Source organism: Syngnathus typhle, linkage group LG4 (genome assembly GCF_033458585.1).
Source record: "Syngnathus typhle isolate RoL2023-S1 ecotype Sweden linkage group LG4, RoL_Styp_1.0, whole genome shotgun sequence".
NCBI classification, from domain to species: domain Eukaryota; kingdom Metazoa; phylum Chordata; class Actinopteri; order Syngnathiformes; family Syngnathidae; genus Syngnathus; species Syngnathus typhle.
In genome coordinates, this window is record NC_083741.1 from 12213161 (window position 1) to 12233332 (window position 20172).

General features: G+C 40.9%; 2 protein-coding genes across 3 annotated transcripts; one reads left to right on the forward strand and one right to left on the reverse strand.

Annotated features, from left to right (window-relative positions):
* The first annotated feature begins 1624 nt into the window (after window positions 1-1624).
* Window positions 1625-8297, forward strand: ppef1 (protein phosphatase, EF-hand calcium binding domain 1). Its single transcript, XM_061277000.1, has 17 exons — window positions 1625-1895; window positions 2399-2526; window positions 2619-2679; window positions 3870-4033; window positions 4345-4459; window positions 4696-4742; window positions 4889-5055; window positions 5171-5207; window positions 5285-5434; window positions 5618-5751; window positions 5835-6078; window positions 6629-6814; window positions 6883-7025; window positions 7133-7239; window positions 7319-7482; window positions 7606-7690; window positions 7766-8297. The coding sequence occupies exons 2-17, from the start codon at window positions 2401-2403 to the stop codon at window positions 7975-7977; spliced, it is 2142 nt and encodes a 713-aa protein (XP_061132984.1). The 5' UTR covers window positions 1625-1895; window positions 2399-2400; the 3' UTR covers window positions 7978-8297.
* Window positions 8298-8382: 85 nt separating this feature from the next.
* On the reverse strand, window positions 8383-19960 carry phka2 (phosphorylase kinase, alpha 2 (liver)). 2 transcript variants are annotated; one of them, XM_061276998.1, is made up of 31 exons: window positions 19642-19959; window positions 17870-18028; window positions 17310-17357; window positions 16974-17142; window positions 16743-16825; window positions 16586-16666; window positions 16190-16288; window positions 15952-16098; window positions 15587-15640; window positions 15407-15529; window positions 15219-15314; window positions 14953-15060; window positions 14777-14855; window positions 14233-14367; window positions 13921-14030; window positions 13701-13845; window positions 13285-13363; window positions 12922-13070; window positions 12650-12820; window positions 12213-12316; window positions 11942-12078; window positions 11708-11870; window positions 11447-11526; window positions 11302-11380; window positions 11095-11224; window positions 10880-10981; window positions 10648-10766; window positions 10236-10289; window positions 9688-9921; window positions 9375-9575; window positions 8383-9302 (listed from the first exon to the last, which is right to left on the reverse strand). In XM_061276998.1, exons 1-31 carry the CDS (start codon window positions 19717-19719, stop codon window positions 9129-9131), a joined length of 3690 nt encoding a protein of 1229 aa, XP_061132982.1. In that variant the 5' UTR covers window positions 19720-19959; the 3' UTR covers window positions 8383-9128. The 2 variants fall into 2 exon arrangements, with proteins under 2 accessions (XP_061132982.1, XP_061132983.1); XM_061276999.1 differs by lacking the exons at window positions 8383-9302; window positions 9375-9575; window positions 9688-9921 and having other exon boundaries at window positions 10284-10564; window positions 19642-19960.
* Window positions 19961-20172: the final 212 nt, after the last annotated feature.

Below are 20172 nucleotides of genomic sequence, written 5' to 3' on the forward strand. Positions count from 1 at the left end.
GGGATCACTTGATGTCTCCGCCTCTATGATTTCCTCGCATCTCCTCCTCTTCCTCTTTTTCCTCTTCCTCCTGAAGAGCTACACAATCTCCGCCTCAGACATGAGCACGATATAAGGATGACATTGATTGCAATGGAAAAAGCACCTAAATATCTTCTGGGCTTGTCCAAAGTTGGATGGGAAGCACGTGGATCCATCTCATGGTTTGTGACTCACTTGTAAACATTGAGCAGGTAAGAGCATCACTTTCAATCATTCTGTTGTCATCATTCAGGATAAGGTTTTGCTGGTGTTAAGAGAGCAGGATTAAATGTACTATTTTAATTGAATTAATTGTTCTCTGATATTAGCGTACACAGTTCATCACTATTTTAAGTTGATAAAAAAATCTGAAACCAAATGTCTGTACCTGATGGTTTACCTTTCCAGTCCAGTCTAATCAAAATTCTTAATGAAATGCCATTAAAATTAGAACAAGGTATTTTTTGTGTGGGGAGGAAAAAATTAAATTCAAATTCAAACTCACATGGCAGAAAAGTACCGCTCAATTACAGAACTAGTAGTTCATATTGAAACTTTGAATTTCTAGTAATTTTTCTTGCCATCATTTTAACTGACGCTTTTAACCATACAAAACAATAGAATTTAAAAAAAGTTAGATTAAATGCATAGAATTAAAAAAAGTGCAAGTGAAACCCTTCAAATTAGATGTAATTTTCTCCATCTCAGTTTGAATTTACATTTACCAACAAAATATTGCTTAAATGGCAGTTATTCCATTTGAGTCTGAATTTGAGTTAAACTTTTGTATGTTTTGATAAATTTTACTTTTGTATGTTTTTTTATATTGATTTTTTTTTTTTATTACATATTTTTTTTATCATTGTCCATGCTCTGACTATACGTATCAATGGCTCTCCCATTCTGTCTAAGTGCTGTGCTGAGCACATCCACCTCGCCACAGACGGCTTCGCAGATTCCACCTGCCATATGTGATCCACCTTTTTCCCCATTCATGCAATTTGTGGGCTTTCTCACTGCTCATCATGGGATGCGGCGCCTCAGTTGCCATAGAGACACAAGTGACGAAGGTGGCAGGTACGTAGGTGTTGCTGTGACATGAACCTTGGGTCTGCCGTAGCTCAAAGGTTGTGAAATGTGGTCTCTTTTGGGATTAGTTTAATAAAAAAAAACCATCCAATTAAATGTGCTATAACACCTTTGATGAATAACTCAGCATAAACAATTTAGGTGTTGTATTGTTAATGAGTGGAATAATTTTTTATTCACTCAGAATCTGATATGAATGAATTTAAGACTAATAGACTATCCTTAAAAAGGCTAATTGGATATTTGAGTGAAATTTCAGGATGGCCCTAAAATGACCTTCACAGGTGAACTCAATTTGACCCTCTAAACTTTTGAATTCACACTCAACCGTGCCCAACTAGCTGTTCGCCACCATAGAAACCCTGACCCGTGAATCGAGCAAAAGCTTTCTGATAATGTCCACTTGATTGTCTTTCTGTGACTCTCCCAGTCTCTCTCATACCTGTTGTGATTTTTTTCCATCCAGCGACTTGTTAGAGAAGAGCAAATGGCCAATTGCTTGTCAACGCAGACTACAACCGTATATTTGTGACGAATGTTTGTAATCCCTATTGTCTTCTTTCTGTTGTTTGTCTCAAAGGTTGTGTACGTGTAATGTGTTGAGCTTTTCCTGTCCCGCAGTGGCTCACGGCCTCCCTGGTGTCTTGTTAACACTTCCCTATTTGGTTTGCGTTGCGTGTTTGCGTTGCTTTGATTTGATTTAATTTTGTTCAATTAACACGTTCCATCGCTGACTTCTATTCTTCTTCACTCAGATGAAACAAAGCCACCCAATCCAGCATTAAGTAAGAGCAATTTATTTCTAAAAAAGATAGTCTTCTCTATGGTCATTGGCAAATGCTAGTCTGATTTGAAAAAGAAAAAAAATGAACCCGGTACAACAATTTACTAATTACTGATCCTATATGAAAGATGCTTCAGCACTAATTCAATATTTTTGATATCCATCTTAAGGTCAATATATTAGTGCCTGACAAGCTGATTGAACTCGTGAGCCAAAATTGTGTACTAGTTGATATCTGCACGCTACAAGTACTACTAGTGAAGCACAATACTTTTTAATTCTGTCACTACTTGTATGATCCTACTTCTCAGGACAGTACCTACATTAGGGTGAGCATATTAGTCATTTACGCATTTATTCTTTCATGTCACCAGTTGGCGCGTTGGTAGAACAACAATGACACATTTGAAAAATGACTCTGACCCATGAATGTGTTTTTCTACTCATGCCTGTTACTCAAATGTATGGCATTTTATGATGCGGCATGTTGTGTTGCTCCTGTAGCTATGAAGGCAGCAGTGCTGATCCAGCGCTGGTACCGCCGCTACATGGCCCGCCTGGAGATGAGGCGAAGGTACACTTGGAACATCTTCCAATCCATCGAATACGCCGGCGAACAGGATCAGCTCCAGGCGAGTCTCCGAAACAGGAAAGTACAGTGAGATGTCTTAAAGTCAACCTTTAAACCTCACCGAGCTTTTTGTTTGACGCTGTTTCCCCTCAGTTGTCGGGTTTCTTCAGCTTCATGCTTGACAACTTCACTCAGCTAAATGGAAATGGACCAGGTAAGATGACAGCGAGAACAACTGGTACAAAGGACAACTGAACTCACTTCACAATAAGCAGCAGTTATAGTATTTAAAAAAAAAAAAAAAAAATTTAATCATTTAACTTTAGTATCAAACTAAACCTAAAGAGAGAATTACATGCTTACTCGTTTTATGGTAAACTTGGGAGTGATAAATAAACACCTAGAAGCAAGCACACTTGGCTTATGTCATACATATTATATTGTGTCGCGTACTCGTATGTCTATCGTGGTATGTGTCTCGTCACCGTGGGATGGAGAAAAACGTAATTTCGGTCTCTTTGTGTGTTGTGACATGTGGAGAGATTGACAATAAAGCTGACTTTGACTTTTTTTTTTGACTTTGACATTGTTTCAAAAGGTTAAAACTATTTAAAAAAATACGTAACATGGTTATACAGTTTCTTCTCAGTGATTTTCACCCCGTGATCAATAGGGATCGACTATATTCCTTTTTTTTCCACTGCTTTGAATTAAAATAGAATGTTCTGTCTAATACGCACCATATCTGTGTAATACGTATATAATAAGCAATTCAAAAGGTTAAATCGCATCACATTTGTACACGTGTATTCATACATAGCCTTCAGTCAATCAAATGAAACACCACTTTGATTAGTGATGCTCTTTTATTTGGATGTGAAAACCCCTTTGTGTTGCCTAGCAACTAATGTGAGCGTTACGTGTCTCATGAAGGCAGCTGTGGCTTAAGGGTGCACTGACCCACTCATTCAGCTAAAAAGCCTTATGCACCATTGTAAAGCTAATCCTCATCAGCTAGATGGTCTTTTTTTGAGTCAAATGAAGTGATGGAAAAGGGCCAGACCCTCGCTGCCATTTATGACACACGACATCTCTGTGTGACACAATAAAGGACATTAATTCACACAAAATAGTCAAGGAAGTGAATGGAATGGCTGTTTGTAATGCTTATTGAATACCAAGGTGTTGCAGAAAAGTCTGCATCATTTCGTAATCTAATGACAGTCAATTCTCACTGAAATGAACAAAATAACTAATTACTAGAACTAACTCAAATTGGGCAGGGGGTTGAATTCCCAAAGATAGATTTATTTATTTTTTTTGATAGAGGATTTGGCTTTTTAAATCGTTGTAACTGTCATACAGCAAAATCTGCTTTCTGTTCCCCCTCGCTGTGGTCAACAGATCTGATTTCGCAACTTCTGGAGCCCGTGATTGACCCCTGGTTAGACCGAGAGGGCTGCTACGACGCAATCCAAGTTCCAGAGTCGTACATCGGACCACGACTGTCGTTTCCCCTCTCCGTGTCAGACACAAACGCTCTTCTCGGTGCCTTTAAAGAGCAGCAGGTAAATTGTGATTCCTCCCATTGCTTGTCACGTATCTCAAAAGCTGTTTGATATCCTTGATTTCCATTTGAGGTGCATGTCCGGATATGATTTTTGTCCTCACTATTTATGAAGCCATTTGAGTATTTACTCAATTTCAAGGATTGCTGTTTGAGCAGTTTTTCGATATATTTGATACTTAAAGGGACACTTGGATGAGCTGAGCATCGGCATTTGTATCATAGGTCTTCATGTCAATGTAAAACAAACTTCCCCACGAGCTAGCTCATTTACCGAGAAGCACCTGTTAATTAGAAGCCTCCTTTGCACAGACTCTTCACGCCAGATACGTGTTGCAGCTTCTCTATGAGACCAAGAAGCTCCTCAAACAGATGCCCAATGTCATCCACCTGTCCACTTCCTACACAAAGGAGATCACTATATGTGGTAGGTGGTCTTAGTCACTTAGTCCTACTATGCTATTGTATTTTAATGGCGGTCGAATGTTTTAAATGGGAGAGAAATGCTCGGAAAAAAAATGCACAAAAGATTTAATGACACCTGGAAGCATCTAGAAAGTATTGTTTGGCCTCTAAACTGTATGATTTGGGGGATACGTTGAACTTTGGACACACCTTTCATCGGTCATGTTCATGCATTTCTTTCTCTTATGTGTACTTTAGGTGATCTTCATGGTCGACTTGATGACTTGCTTCTTATATTTTACAAGGTAAGTCTTGACATTCTGACTCTTGTACTCTCTTGTAACTCTGGGAGCTGCATTTTTCTATTGTCCCTAATTTGTGAGCCACTTGAATTGAAAATAGCAACAATCAATCAAATGTACAAAGGCCTCTTTGACTTGATCTTGACCAGAACGGCCTCCCTTCTGCTGAGACGCCATACGTATTTAACGGGGACTTTGTAGACCGAGGGAAAAAGTCAATTGAGGTGGTCATCCTCCTGTTTGCTTACCTGCTACTTTACCCTGATTACATGCATCTGAACCGAGGAAACCACGAGGACCATATTATGAACCTCAGGTAAACCGGAAGTGGAGTATCAAAAGAGAAAACATGCATGTTTAATGGTTAATAGTACAGACACAAATCATGCATCGAGTGCAATCATAGAAACCATCTTTGCTTTTCATTTCAGATACGGATTCACAAAAGAGGTCATGCAAAAGTACAAGGTATGGTTTGGCAGTGTAGTAATGATTTCTCGATACCCACAATACTGGATGTAACGTATTACGTTTTCTGTGAACAGGCTAACGGGTGTGAGATCCTGCAGCTTTTTCAGGACGTCTTCAGTTTTCTGCCTGTTGCCACAGTGATAGATGGGAAGGTCCTAATTGTTCATGGGGGCATATCAGACCAGACTGACTTAGACTTCCTCAGTGTCATTGATCGGCACAAGGTCAGGAAGGAAGACAAATATCCGTTTTTTTGCATACATCAGTCACTACTATAGGCAGAAAAAAGTGTGTTGTTCATAAATCAGTATTCTAATCTATGTGTGACTATTCTAGTCCTCCCCAAAAAATGCTGCACTATATCGATAAGACTGACTGACTGAGATTTTATGCCAAATATTTACCAGGTTAAATCGGCGCTGAGGCTTCCCAGACGGAGTTTGGAGCAGCTGGATATCGGTCAGTCCAACAAACAAATGAAAAGAATGAAATCCACGGATACTTATCGCAGTCACAAGAACCAAAGAACCCCAAACCGAAGGTCAGAGTTGAACCAGAAAGGGGCTTCTGTCAGACATCATAAGTCTTGCCATTTTTAAGCCCTTGGTTTTTGTGTCGCTTCAGAAGGAGGTGCTCCAGACTAAGCCAACAAGACAGCTTTGCCTCCATCTCTTCCTCATCTTCCTCATCCTCTTCGTCATCTTCCTCACTCTGTTCTCCACACACCTCATCGTGCTTCTCACCTAATCCGTGCACGTCCTCTCCCAATGTGCCATACAACATAAACATCCTCCAAGTGCCTTTTCTGGATTCTGCAACCTCCATTCCGCCTCCTTTGCCTCCACAAAAGGAGCAGGAATGGAAACAGGTAACAGATGACATTACAGTGTTTGGCTCTTTGCGCATGTATTCAAAATCTTTGAAATTCAGCTCTTCATTTTTCTACCCAAGTCATATTTCTGTTTAAAATAGCTCATTTATTTTACTTCTGAGCTTATTGTGGCATGTGGCATCTTGGTGTCAAGGAGCTATAATGTTGTGAGGTGCGAAGCTTCAGAAGACAGGCGATAGAAAAGTAGTTCTCTGCCACCATCTTGTGGCAAACAAAGCTTTTGAGGGACGGGCGAGCGACATCTTGGTGCAGAGGAACTATATTCAAGAATTTAGGAGCTTCATTTAGATAAAGGTAGAGCTTGATCACCAAATTGTGGCGTCTTGATGCCAAGAAATTCAAGTGAGTTGAGGAACTTTGGACAAATGTAGAGTTTTGCTGCCATTTTATTGCATCTTAGTACATTGAGAGGCGTCATTTAGACAAAAGTAGTGGTTAGCCAACATCTATAGGCGATTATACACTTCTTACTGGGGGTATCATGGCAGAACACGCTATAATTTATCCCAGTAACTTTTTGTTGTAGATTGTGGACATACTGTGGAGTGACCCCAAAACCCAAGAAGGCTGCAGCCCAAACACATTCAGAGGTGGTGGCTGCTACTTTGGCCCCGACGTCACTCGGAGATTGCTGCTCCAACATGGCCTGCAGCTGATCATCAGATCCCACGAGTGCAAACAAGAAGGTTATGAGCTGTGTCACAGTGGCCAGGTATTTCCACCCTGACTTATTTCCTATTTCAAGATTTGAAAGAAAATATATTTGTCATTACTCAACAGGTGATCACCATCTTCTCTGCATCTAACTATTATGAGGAGGGAAGCAATCGAGGAGCCTACATTAAACTGGGGAGAGATCTGGTTCCACGTTTCTACCAGTACCAAGTCAGCCGCTCAACACGCAAACTCACATTGACTCAAAGGTACATCGAGTTTGGGACCGTATTGCCCATTGGTCCACAATGACACGAAGCAAAAAAATAAAAAAATACATGTAGCTACTAACATTGATTTTTGGCTGTGTTCACAGAGTGCGAGCTGCTGAGGGTTCAGCTCTCAGGGCTCTGAAAGAAAAAGTGTTTGCCCATCGTTCTGACCTCCTTGCTGGCTTCCAGAAGTATGACCAGAATGACAGTGGTAGGCTAAGCATCAATCACTCTTGTCCCCTGTGCTTCAGTGCATTCGAAGATTTGAAAACGACTCCAACAATCTCTAGGTAGAGTGACGGTCAGTGAGTGGGCTCTGGTGTTGGGTTCTGTCCTGAGGCTGGACCTGCCGTGGAGGACCCTGTGTCCTCGTTTAGCTCATCTGGCACCAGACGGCAGTGTGGACTACCAGTCCTGCTTTGAGGACATGGGTGCCGGGATACAGCTGCCTCAGGTTACAGACCACCCAAACTCCATTTTTATAGAACTTTAATGGCAAGAACTTTGGGATTGTTATTTTTTGCATGTAATGTACCCGGCTGTAAGAATATTTGCTGAGAGATCTTCCCTCTCGTAGGTCACACCAAACCTGGCAGAAACTCTGTTTCGATACAGGACAGACATTGAAATCATATTCAACATTATCGACAAAGACCACTCAGGTAGAGAAGCACTGCACTTTGTTGAAAGGACTTTTCTTCTTGGAACTGGTGAAGATCAGCGTTGTTACATTTCAGGTCTTATTTCCATCGAAGAGTTCCGTCAGACGTGGCGTCTTTTCAGCGCTCACCTGGGGGTAGACAGCAACAACGGAGCCATTGATGACCTGGCTCGAAGTATCGACTTTAACAAAGACGGCAGTATAGACTTCACCGAGTTCCTGGAGGCCTTTAGAGTTGTGCACAAACTGGACACCAAGGATCAGCAACACAAGACGAGTGGAGAGTAGGTGGTAGACATTTTGATTTTGGATAGCTTGGGCCTTCCCCTGGAAATGAATTGTGGATTCGATTGTGATTCTGCAGTGTTTATTATTATTGCTGCAATGGAAAGGTGCAATAATCACAAGGTTTTGTCGGTGGGATTTTAGGATGATCCAAAAAGGCAGTTTGGCATAACCAACAGTTTTACTATTCAGCTACTTTAAATACTGAAATATTGAATAGGTGGACATTCAAGAGCATTCAAATGTTTAGAGCCAGCTGGGATGCAGTCATGCCCACACTTATGGAATTATTTCACATACTTTATTCAGCACGTGTAGCATGTGTAGCTGATCAGTATTCACTGGGCACCATGCAATCTGCATCAATTGTTTATATGCTGGTTTACCATAAAAGTAGTTTCAACCGTGTGGTGATAGATGGATAGATACTTTATTGATCCCAGGAGGAAATTCAGGTGTCAAATACACCTGTTGGACACCGTCATTACACATTAACTCCTACTACTCTCATTAATACGAAACATTTTGATTAGATCTATGGATTACCCAGCGAGAACATGCAAACTCCACAATGATCCCAGAATTTTTTAACTGTCAGACGGACACAAGCACCACATGTCAACCATGAGGTAGATGCGTTAACCGCATGCTCCACCGGGCTGACTGTAAATATACATTTCAGAAATGCGTGGGGTGGTACTCACATTTGTGAGAAACTGTAGATCTTGATTTAGGAATAAATGCACATACAAAATTATGTCCACAGTCCAGGTTTACAAATGTATTGTGAAGATATGATGTCAACAGATCTTTGGAGTAAATATTACAAGCACATGCCTACCTCCTCACAAGTCTTTCAGGAGAACCCAGTGTATGGAAAGACGATAGTCCATCGACTGCCTTACAAATAGCATTTGGAATAATGAATGTAAATTTCCCCATTATGGGACTAATCGGGTTTTTCCTAACGAAAAGATGTTTGAGCATTTACTTAATATGAGAGAAATCTATCTTAAGGTTGTACTCGTAGGTCATTCTATCTAATGATTTGTTGTAGTAGTGAGTATAAAAAGCAGACCAGTATCATGGACCTTAAGATGGATGTCAAGGACATCAAATAATTACTTAATAAAAATGAAATAAAATAACAGCTTTCACTGCATCAGGCAGCTAGAATTTGGCAGAAAGTCCTGAAGGTACGCGATTGCCGCTTTGGACAAATACGTCATGGTGCCGTAGCGGCCACTGGGAGCGCTGTCATAGAAAAAGTTGCAGATTCCTGTTGCAGGGTCCTTCTCGAGGAAATAATCACAGGCACTGTGAGATTTCTGGAGAGAAAAAAAAAGACTTTTTAGACATGTTTTCCAAAATAGATGCTCCTTCCTGTCAATGTGCCATACCTGGTCGCTAAGGAACAAGTTGTTGGCCATGTGTAGGATGCGCTCCACATGGATGATACCCCCAATGCTGTCAACGTCCACGTCGGCTACCAGGCCCAGAACCGTCAAGGTCTCCACCAGCAGCTGTCTGTATTCTGGCTGAGGCACGTGGTTGAGAACTGACTCTACCTGCACCGCAAACTTGATTTCTCTTGCTGTCATCTACACAGAAGGCAGAAAAATGCATCCATGTAGATACCGTGTTCCCAGGCTGTTACTGAAATACAGACTTCTGACATGGAATTTGGGATATTAGGCTTTCATTGGAGAGTACCTCTCTTGTGGTGGACGAGGGTAATACGTATCCATCGATGGACAGGCCGTGGCACTTTTGCAGAATCTTCCACACCCTCTGGTAAAACCCCACCGGAACTCTGTTGATGGCGCCATCCAACCTGCGTCTCCTGAGCCATTGGCCTTGCCTCTCCTCCCAGTGCAGCTGTGCGTCACCTTGTGCAGAGCCCACGGGGGATAACATGCCACTGGGAGTGGAGGGGCTGCTGCAACGCTGTGGTGAAAACAAGAATTTACTTTCACAAGAGCGATTCTGGGTTGCATTGTTTTACTACTATGGCCTGAATGTTTTTGTTATGAACCATGCACTAGAGCAAAAATCCTCAACCAGTCTGCCATGAGAGGTCATCCGACATGCCATGAGAAATGATCCAGCTTCATATAATTGGTTTAAAAATTGCATCATCATTACACAATAGTCACAATTAACATGCCATTGTGTCGAGTTTGCTCAGCGTACACAGCAATCGTCAAATCAAACCTTTCAAATGCGAAATGAATTGAAAACATGAGGTGAGACGTTTTTACCGTGGAGCGAGGAGAGGTGACATTGCTGCATGTGGACATACTGCCACTGACGATCTACGTAAGCACATGGATGATATGACATGAAGTTGGAGATGCTTTCGAGCATCCTTCGAGGCGTGATGTGATGAATGAAATCAGTTTGAGCTGGTTACAAAAAAAGATGAGATCAGTTCATGATCTTGTACAAACGCAGCGAGACAGAGCGGCCATTCCCATAATGGAGCTGCAGTACAAAAATATGTAGATATAGCAGATGGTCAATGTTAGCGAGAGTCACATATATCCTTTTTTTTTCTCAAACCCACACTGAGTGGCCGAGAGCCATCCAACTGCAACCAAAGGCAAAAGAAACACTATTATTGGACACATTTCATAGATTTTTTATTCTCTCAGGTAAATTTGCTAACCTCACCTGTCTGATTTCACTTTTGAGTTTGTGTAACCCTGAGCGCTCTGTCTTAGTGGCTCCAGTGTGTCCTAATTCATGGATAGAGATGGCCGGACTGGTGGCTGTTGACTGGATAGGTCGCACTGATGCACACAGACAAGAAAACATACACCCCCGAACATTAGACACAATGACGGAAATAGAAAGATTGCAGCTGCTCTCAGTCAGATAAAATAGTTGTGGAACAAACACTCACTGCTTTTTTCCACTCCAAACTCCTTGCCACTGAGGATGTGGTGCAGCAAGTTCTTCATGCCAAAAGGACTGAGGCTCATCAGGCTTTCAGAGGCCTCCTCACCTACAATGGAATGAAGCCTTTTGGAACATTATCCTCATAATAATTACATCAAATTAAGAACAACAGACAAATTGTTTCAAAATCCATTAATAGCCTGTCTGACAAGTTCCTACCAGAGCATCGAAGACTGCGAGCCAACTCGGTTGCCATCACTTGCATGATGAGTCCTATCCTCAGACGGAGCATGTCACCAAATAGGGCAGGCTGGGAGCGCACATACATGGCCAAGTAGACCATGATTTCCTGCAAGATCAGCGCACGTCTCACACTGGTTGTCACAAAACCAAAAAAAAAAACATTACACTGATCTCCAAGGACACCTGAGTGAGCACAGCAACACTGATGTCCTGACCGCTGGCTTCAAAGATGAGGGCGTTCAGCTCCTCGGGGGGGAGGGGACTGGGAAAGAAATGAATGTAAAACAATTCAAGCATAGATTGAAAGTTTTTAGGAAATTTGACTTACACTGTGATGACTCTTTCCCTGGGTTCAGGAGGAAGACCTACGGTAATCTGCTTGTGGTGGGAAATAAGGTCTGTACAGGCCTGTGCATCACACACATAAAACAATTACATACATATTGTTAAATACATCCAATGTTTTTTTTTTAAATAAAAATCTTTCACCACTGTAGCTATACATGCAGCTCATTCACTTTTATTAAAAACAAGCTCATATATTATACAATAAATTGTTTATGATAAAGCTAAAATTGGATTTCCTGACCTCAGCAAGGACCTCTACTCTCTTGCGTAGGATTCCCGAGATGTATCTGATGAGACCCCATTCCTGGGAGGCTCCAGCTTGCACATACAGCTCCTCCAACAGGGTGCGCACACTCACCCAACCGTGACCTGGACCCGACACCTCAAGGAGCCAATCAGCTCCTCTGGGCAGCGAGCACAAAAAGAGCTTGTAAGGAAATGCTTTGGGTCATCATTGCTTGTCTTTTTGTCTTACTTCATCACATAGAGAATATAAAGGATGTCTGCTTGGTCCTGTAGAGTGGGGCACTCCCTCAGCTGCCTCACCAGCGCTGCAAAATCTGTGTTGCCTTGGGCGTCTCGTGGCAGGTGGAGATCAGTTGCACTGCGACACTTTGTCCAAAAAAAATTATACACAATATGTACAGTAGGCGATGGCATGCACCAAAGAGGCAGTCACTGGAATAAATGCTGAGATACTTTCTGAGAGGAAAATAGTCAATCGAAATTGTTTTATATTTGGCTACCTTGTGCTGCTTCGCATGTGAAGCGGGTTGAGGAACTTCCAACAGGTTCAGAGATTTGCGATGCTTGTTCATGGGAGGGACAACGGGTAGATACATGGAAGACTCTAAAGAACATACAAACATGTTTGTTGTAATATACAATCGCTGCAGAGCGATTAGTATGTTTTTTAAATATTAACACATACAGTACGTTTACAAAATTGCAATCCAAAAAGTAATTTAAAGAAATTATACTAACTTTTATTATTATTATTATTATTATTTTAATAACTTTTATTGTAATAACATCCCTGCTATGAGTGGTTGGTTCCGCACTATTTTTCTTTTTGATACAAAATATTCAAATGAATAACATGAATTTTGCTATTAGGAATGGATTGCCCTTTTAATTGACATGTTGGCAGCTGGTAATGCAATAATAGACTATTCCAACTCACTAGGCATGTTAAGCCCCTGAACCTGGGCCATCATCGACAGAATATCTCTGGTGGTGTGTTCAGCACTGAACACATGATGCTGCCCACTCTGGATGGGAGGAAGATGACATCTGGAGGTGGTGCTGTGGAGGAGCTGCGTGAGGTACTGATCAAACATGTCGTCTGAGCCTTCTAAAGTGCAAGAAAATATTTAGTTAGGAATTCAACTGAAGCGTGTAGCAAAACTGTGGAAACTTTCAACATACATGTGAAATCAAAATAATATAGGCTACCTGGAAGCTCACAGTGACTGTATTCTTCCCCATAGTCTTCATCTCCCTCGTCATCCACTTCAAGTAAATTGTCGTTTTCTTCATCCAAGAAGCTGAGGTGAGTGTGAAAGGAAGTGTTTTGTAGATTGGGGAGGTCTGACATCTGGATCCTAAAGGCACACCAAAACGGATGTTCACAATTCACAAACATTTAGAGATATGGACCTTTTGGGTGAAATTTCAGGATGAACCAGTTAGAAAAGATTGGTGAACTTATTATAAACCTCGAATATCTTGAATACCCAACTGTTCCAATTTTCAATACAAAATTTGAACTGCAAAATTTGTTCAATGGGAGTCATGCTCCTGTATGAGAAAACAGACCTTGCTCCAGCAAAATAGCCATCCTGCAGCTTGCTCAGCGTTGCTATGATACACGGATCAATGGCATCTCCATCTTCAACTAGGAAAATGAGAAAACATGAACAATAATGTCACTTGAAAACTGAAACCTACTAATTACAAACCATGAAAACAATGGAGAATGAAAATCTATTCTGGGGATACAGTTGTTAGTAAAAAAAGCACCACACATACCAAAAACTGATCTAAAAGCTCACTCACTTGCGCACGCACCAAAAATCAGCAAAAAAGCATCAACAGCCAACAGAAAAGTCACACACACACACAAAAGAGGGTCTTATATGTATTAACAAGCATTGTAATTAATTTATTTGGAATTACAACTTTTCTTTGCATCGACATGCAATTTGTGAAGGGGGACTTGGGTGACTCTTTACCAAGCATGCTGCGAGTGATGGGGAAAGTCAGGGTGGGCCGTCCTGTCATCCTCCAGCAAGAGGAGAGATAGGCCACTTCCGTACGCAGCATTTCCACGATCATCTGGTTGTCCAGGGCCAAATAGAAATGGTGCTGATCCAGAAACTTCACAGCATAAGACAGCAGTGTGAACAGGACAAAGAGTAATGAGGGAATCGCAAAAGAGGAAGCTTGTTGTACCTGAGGGGTGAAAATGTAAGAGCGGTTTCTGATCTCATAAAATTTAGATGTTCCCAAAACTCCGATGTGTCTGTAGGGCCTGCCGCTCAAATCCAGCTTCTTGCAATTCCCTTTTGCATTGACACACAAAAATAGGATCACTACATAGTTTCTCACATTGTGGATTACTTGGAAAGAATCTTTTTTGAACTTATTAGTGTTTCATTGTAAACATATCAGAAAACAGGCAAACATGTTGACCGGTTTTCCAGGTTTTGTTTGCTTATTATAGTATAAGAAAACAGTATTTTGTTTGCATTTGCGTGCGGGTACCCAGTCGGACATAAATGTGGCTCAAGATGCGAGCAGGCAGGACCCTGATTGGCAGAACCTCAGACAGCGTTTGGACCTTTATCTCATGCTCGCGCAACAAATTCTGGATGTCCTTCGATTCTGCTAAGACACAAACTGATGCAAACACAAGCAAGTTTATAAAACGTTAGTCTGAAAGGGGACATTTGTATCAACATTCATGCCATGTCTTTGATTTCCAGCTTTGTCTACTAGTACACTATTTATTCTCATTATTAAATCCATCCATTCAGCGCACTCCCACTTTTCTCTTACTAGTACTCAGTTACACGTTACTGGTAAACTATTTATACGCCACTAGCCCAAAATGCCCGCTAGTAGTGGAAGGCAGTAACAGAAGAAAAAAAACATTATTAATAATAGTTCTATTACCGTGTTAAATGTCAATACTTCACTGTACTTTACCAGTAGGATTTAATTGCAGACTTGTTTGCCAAAATGGTACTACTACTACTACTACTGAAACAGATGCTCAAACAACTTTCTATTCCCAACTCAAACCAACCTTGTACCACAACATCTGGCTTTAAACTTGTAGAGAACCTCCTGTTGAGTGGATCGATCTCTCCTGGCGCCAAAAAGCCCTTCCAAGAGAGAACGCACATGGGTTAAATTTGGAGTAGCAGGGTTAGGTTTAGGGTTAACAACACAAGTGGTGCTCAGGCTTATCGTACGACATACCTCAGCCAAAAGGCAGCCCAGGATGTACAATGATTGTCCCCACATGTGAGGCAACTGGCCCATGGCTACTCGGTCCACAGAATGGGGGTTGCTGTACTCCTCTTCCACCTGCAATTAAATACAGTTTTAGTTTTCCATGTATTTCATCAGTAATAGTAATAGGCAGATATCAACTAGTGTATATTGTTGCCATGCTAGTAACATGTCCTATACTAGTGTGCAAAAATGTAATACATCTCATTATCATTCTCAATGGAGTGATGTACTTTGTCACTTGGTACTGCATAAAGTTCAGGCAGCAATTTGATGCCATTTTTGCCCCGGATCAAGATCCCCTCCAGTGCCTCACGGTACTCCTGCACCTGAACGCAACAGTTTAGTATAACATTACCGTGCATTCGCAGCCAGTCATAAAAAAAAAACTTCATTGAGGTAGGGAGTTTGTCTTTCTTACCTGCACTTGGTCTCCTGTAAAGATTCCATCAAGAATGAGGTAGGTCCAGAAGATCGGCCACTCGCATTCGATATTCTCAAACAATTTCAGCTCAGCAGGATCATAATGGAGCCGGGTTGGGTCCTGGGAGATTGTCCAATATTTAGGCTTTGAATAAAAAAAAAATCGTGGAAATCCTACCTCTTTAGGACAGTGATATCCATCCCTGATGAAGCGACAACAACCGTAGCGTCCCTGTCAGGGAATACAGGGTTACTGGTATTACATAAGAATAATAGTGTATCTTTACTGAGCCAACTCACTTTAGTCTGTAAAAAAATCTCATGGAATCACACAGAAGAAAAATGACACCAAAAAAATATATATTTTATCCCAAATTACCCACAGATTTATTTATTTATTTATTTTTAAAACTACTGTATGTATTTTGAATAAAAACATGTGGTTACGAGTTAAACATGTCACAGCAGAGTGGTCTGGTAACGCTGTTAAAAAAAACCCATAATTTCTTAATAGAGTTAACAAAATGTGGTCTTAAATAGTACCTGCAATTTACTAATAATCTCTGACTTGGTGATGGCCACCAATTCTGCATCCTCCACTGCAAAAGCAGGGAAGGAGATAACAGATAGGAGGCCAGCATCTATTTCCTTGGACGTGGAAGCTCTGGGCAGCATGGAACACAGGATGGACTGAAGCGCGTCAAAAGAGGCAAGATGATATGATAGAAACGGCTCTCCATATTTGTGCACGCTTAGAAGGTTGAATGAAGGCGCATTGTACCTGACAGTGTTCTACTTCATCAGGGAGAACATGGATGACAGACTTTGGACCACCGTGAGCGCCAAAAAGATCTAGCTCATCGATTGCTTCAAGAGCTGCCTGGAAACACAAACACATTGCACTGGTTTAATGGTTTAATGTGCAGTACCTCATGCAGTGATTCCCAACCAATGTCCAAATACAATACATCTTCATCTTTCTATGCCATTGATGCATAGTGACAAGCAAAAGAATCCACAAAAGAGCAGAAGATACATAATTAATCCGTAAATCCATTTTATTGCTGCTGAATCAAAATATCACCAAATGTTACAAATAATAAACGCAAATCCCAACAAAAAAAATCCTAGACCACAAATATGCAGGGTTAATTCTAATTTGCAATTAATAAAATACCTTAGCGATTCCGACGGAGCTCCCGTTGAGCTCGGGGATGCCCTGGTTGGTTTTGTCACCTCGCTCCCACATCCCATAATCCTAAAAGAGGGCAGCAGGCCTTGGTTCACAATGTCTTCATGTCCTAACGTTCCGCTCATCAAATCAGGTTGCTTACCGCAACCTTGTACGCAGCCTCGATGTAAAAGACCAAGTTTTGGATGAAAGCCACCTCATCCAAGTTTGAGATGATCCGAAGACCTGCGTGATCACATGAATTTTTAGGTTTTATCATATGATGAGGTATTTAAACTTTCTGTGAGTGAAAGTTTGTTTAGTGCGTGTGAGTGGTCATTGTTATATTTCTGCCTGAACAACACCTCATGGAAAACAAAGCCAAGGCCCAAACCTGATGCCGTCATCTGTGCCAACATCAGCAAGTAAATCGAGGTGGCATCCACCTGAAGATGACCCCACTGGTCATCTCCCACAACGCTGGCACAAGTGGGAGTGTCATATTTGGCATGCAGGCAATCCTTAGTACTCTGTGTGTGTTTGAACTTCTCCACCTTAGCAACCTGAAAACAAACAACCAGAGAGTAGTTACCAAAGAGCAGGACTTGGGTCAATAGCCTCTTAATACTGGTCGACATCAAATTATGAAATACAGATTTATTTAAACAATGTATAAATAGCCTTTGTGGCAAAAACAAACAAATAAAAAAACAACACAGGCCTGTTTTACCTGTCTTATCATGCATCGCAGAAGTCCTTGCATCAGTTTGACCACACTCTGCCAAGAAAGCAAATAAGAATAAATACAGCTAACCTCCACTCTACTAGCATCTGTCCACAAACACACTGTTCACAAACACAGTGTTATGCTGAAGATGTTTTTACAAGTTTAACTTATTTTCTTGTTAAATTTCCCAATTAAGACAAAAAATTAAATGAGTTAGTTGAACACAAAATATATTGTTTAATTAAAAAAGTATTTAAAAGAATGTATACCAAAACTCTTTACATGGGACCTATAACCTTCCAGTTGCAAGGATAGCATCTTAATGTTCATTTATATGCTTTTCCTGACATTTATATTGCTCTCCAGCAGAATTAATTAACTATCTATCCATCTATCAATGCATCTAAGTGTGCATTTCACTATGTTTGTAGCCTTTTGCCACTGTAACTTGACTTGAACTGAAGCACAGAAGAGCTCCAAATGTTTGATAATCTTCCAGCCAATCTCCGAGTACAATCAGCATGTGGGCGATGAAAGAAAAGAGGAATGGCTGTCACAAACACCTGCTCCAGTTCGTAGGCCTTGGCCTTGTCCTCGTCACGGTCAGCATTCTTGCGATAGGCCATGCCCAGCCCCCACACGGCCAAAATACTGTACACATTATCCCTCACCCATGCATCCTTTTTCTGGGTGCTGGCAGGCAGGAGCCCTGACACTGGGTTCTGAAACACATACATTCACACACAAAACTGAAACTCATAACTCAACAACAGCAAGGACATGAGAACTTGAACTTGAGTGACCCATGAATTCACAACAAGCAATGGGCTTATATGAAGCACAGGTAAAGCCGCTCTAGCATTTATTCAATATCGTTGGTCTCCATGCATGCTTGTACCCTCTTGGTCCGCAATTGTAAGACTATTCAGCAGACTTGGAAATGGAAGTGAAGTGAAGCTGTATATTAAGATAACCAAAATGTCATCTGCAACATTTAAGTAAATTACTGCAGAGGTTTTCTTCCCCTGCATTAATTTGCATTGGCTCTGGTAGACTTCTAGTGCTCCAGTTGTATGTTGAGAAAAGGAGTCACTAGTATTAAGCATGATAGAAATCAACAATGTTGCTTCATTTTCGATTTTAAAAAGTTAAATGAATTGATAGATGAAAATGCATATTCCATTCATTTTTCTGTGATAATTATTAACTTCCTGCAGTTTCAACTGGAATGCTTTGTTTGGTGTATGTATTCACTATGTCATCAAAGAGGGTATACAAAGCAAATATATCCAGCGTGCTTCAAAGTCAATTCAAGAGTCGGTCCCAGGAGGCAGGCCTCAATCTACACCAGGGTTGGTTGACCTTTGCCCGTGTTTGTTTTTATGCACTTCACACTGGTGGAGCCTGAACCTCAAGGCACAACAGAACATCTGGATTTGTCGATGCAAAAGAAAAAAAAACAGCGTGTTCCTAAATATTTATTTCTGCAACCAATAGCTAACCTTTAAATACTATTTTGGTCAAATAGTTGGGGAAAGCTTGGGAACCACCAATGTGGGTGAATTCAAAGAACATTCTAGTGTCCTCATTTATACCACAATAATGAGTTTTGAACTTTGGTCTAAGTCCAGCCATCCATCTGCACTACTGTCTCTGTAAAGGCATGTTTTTATGTAGCTTCCTAAATTACAGGAACATAAAATCTTTCACATGAAAAAAAATACATTTTGTCAATTTATATTGCAACAATTAAAAGAGCCTATTTGACTCTGTTACAATGGATCTCATTAGACTTTGTGAATGTAAAGTGGCATGTTATAATAAAGTAATAAAGTGGCATGTTAGCCTAATAGCACAATGAATTTAATTTTGTCTGTTTTACTGCACACTTTATGTTGCTAACAACTTTTATGTGCTTCTCAGTACAAATGAATAATTACTTAAATACCGTTCTCATTTATTTAAGTAGTGTTAACATACAAACTGGCAACAACAGAAACACAAAAAATAAAAAGCAGTAGTGTATCAGGCCTAACTGTTCATCAAAAAATAGCATGGGGTTTTATTCTTAAAAACGTTTATGAAATAAAACTGTAAAATAAAAAAGGAATGCACTTAAATAAAAAAAATGAATTGGACATAAAAAGTTACATATTAATAATGAACCCAAAAGTGAAATAGAACTGGACAGTACTTAAGACAGTGATACTTTTCCGCTACCACACGAGGGCGCCCGCGATCCACTAGCGCTACTTGTACCACATATTTCTGTTCTCGTCCACAATTCAGGCTCCATTTTACCATGAACTGTCAAATGCATACAATCGTTGAGTACCTGATGAGACAGAATAGTCTCCTGGACAAGCCTGGCATATCCATCCAGCCTCACTCCCGAATTACTGCGGCTCCTCATCCTTGTTTCACAGTCTGGTTATAGTCCGAACAACACACGTCACATGTTTCATGCAAATCTTCCCGTCAATCGGCTGCTCTGCACACACTCTCTCTTCAAACTGCTGTGCGTGACTCCGCTTTTCTACTGAGGAGCATCCACCCGTATTTTCACACAACGCAAAAATGTTGAGGACGTCAAAGGCAGTGGTTGGTTGGTTGTCACAAACGACGCTTCGTCGCATAAAGCGGAAAAAAAATAATGCCTGATCATGTAATTTCAACTTTGGATCAACAGAGGGCGCTAATGGACTTTCCTATCATGGTTGACGCAACCGTTCCAATGTAAACAGTGCTTTCCAATGTAAACGGTCCTTCTACCCACCGATCTATCTATCTATCTATCTATCTATCTATCTATCTATCTATCTATCTATCTATCTATCTATCTATCTATCTATCTATCTATCTATCT

Excerpts from the sequence above, each read along its gene's own strand:
- ppef1 (XM_061277000.1), top strand. The coding sequence starts at position 2,401 with ATGAAGGCAGCAGTGCTGATCCAGCGCTGGTACCGCCGCTACATGGCC. Across the intron at positions 5,435-5,617 it reads GTGTCATTGATCGGCACAAG|GTTAAATCGGCGCTGAGGCT; the intron begins GTCAGGAAGGAA and ends AATATTTACCAG. Across the intron at positions 5,752-5,834 it reads CAAAGAACCCCAAACCGAAG|AAGGAGGTGCTCCAGACTAA; the intron begins GTCAGAGTTGAA and ends GTGTCGCTTCAG.
- phka2 (XM_061276998.1), bottom strand. The coding sequence starts at position 19,719 with ATGAGGAGCCGCAGTAATTCGGGAGTGAGGCTGGATGGATATGCCAGG. Across the intron at positions 16,099-16,189 it reads ATGAAGTAGAACACTGTCAG|TCCATCCTGTGTTCCATGCT; the intron begins GTACAATGCGCC and ends GACGCGCTTCAG. Across the intron at positions 14,856-14,952 it reads TGGGCTGCCTTTTGGCTGAG|GGCTTTTTGGCGCCAGGAGA; the intron begins GTATGTCGTACG and ends CTCTCTTGGAAG.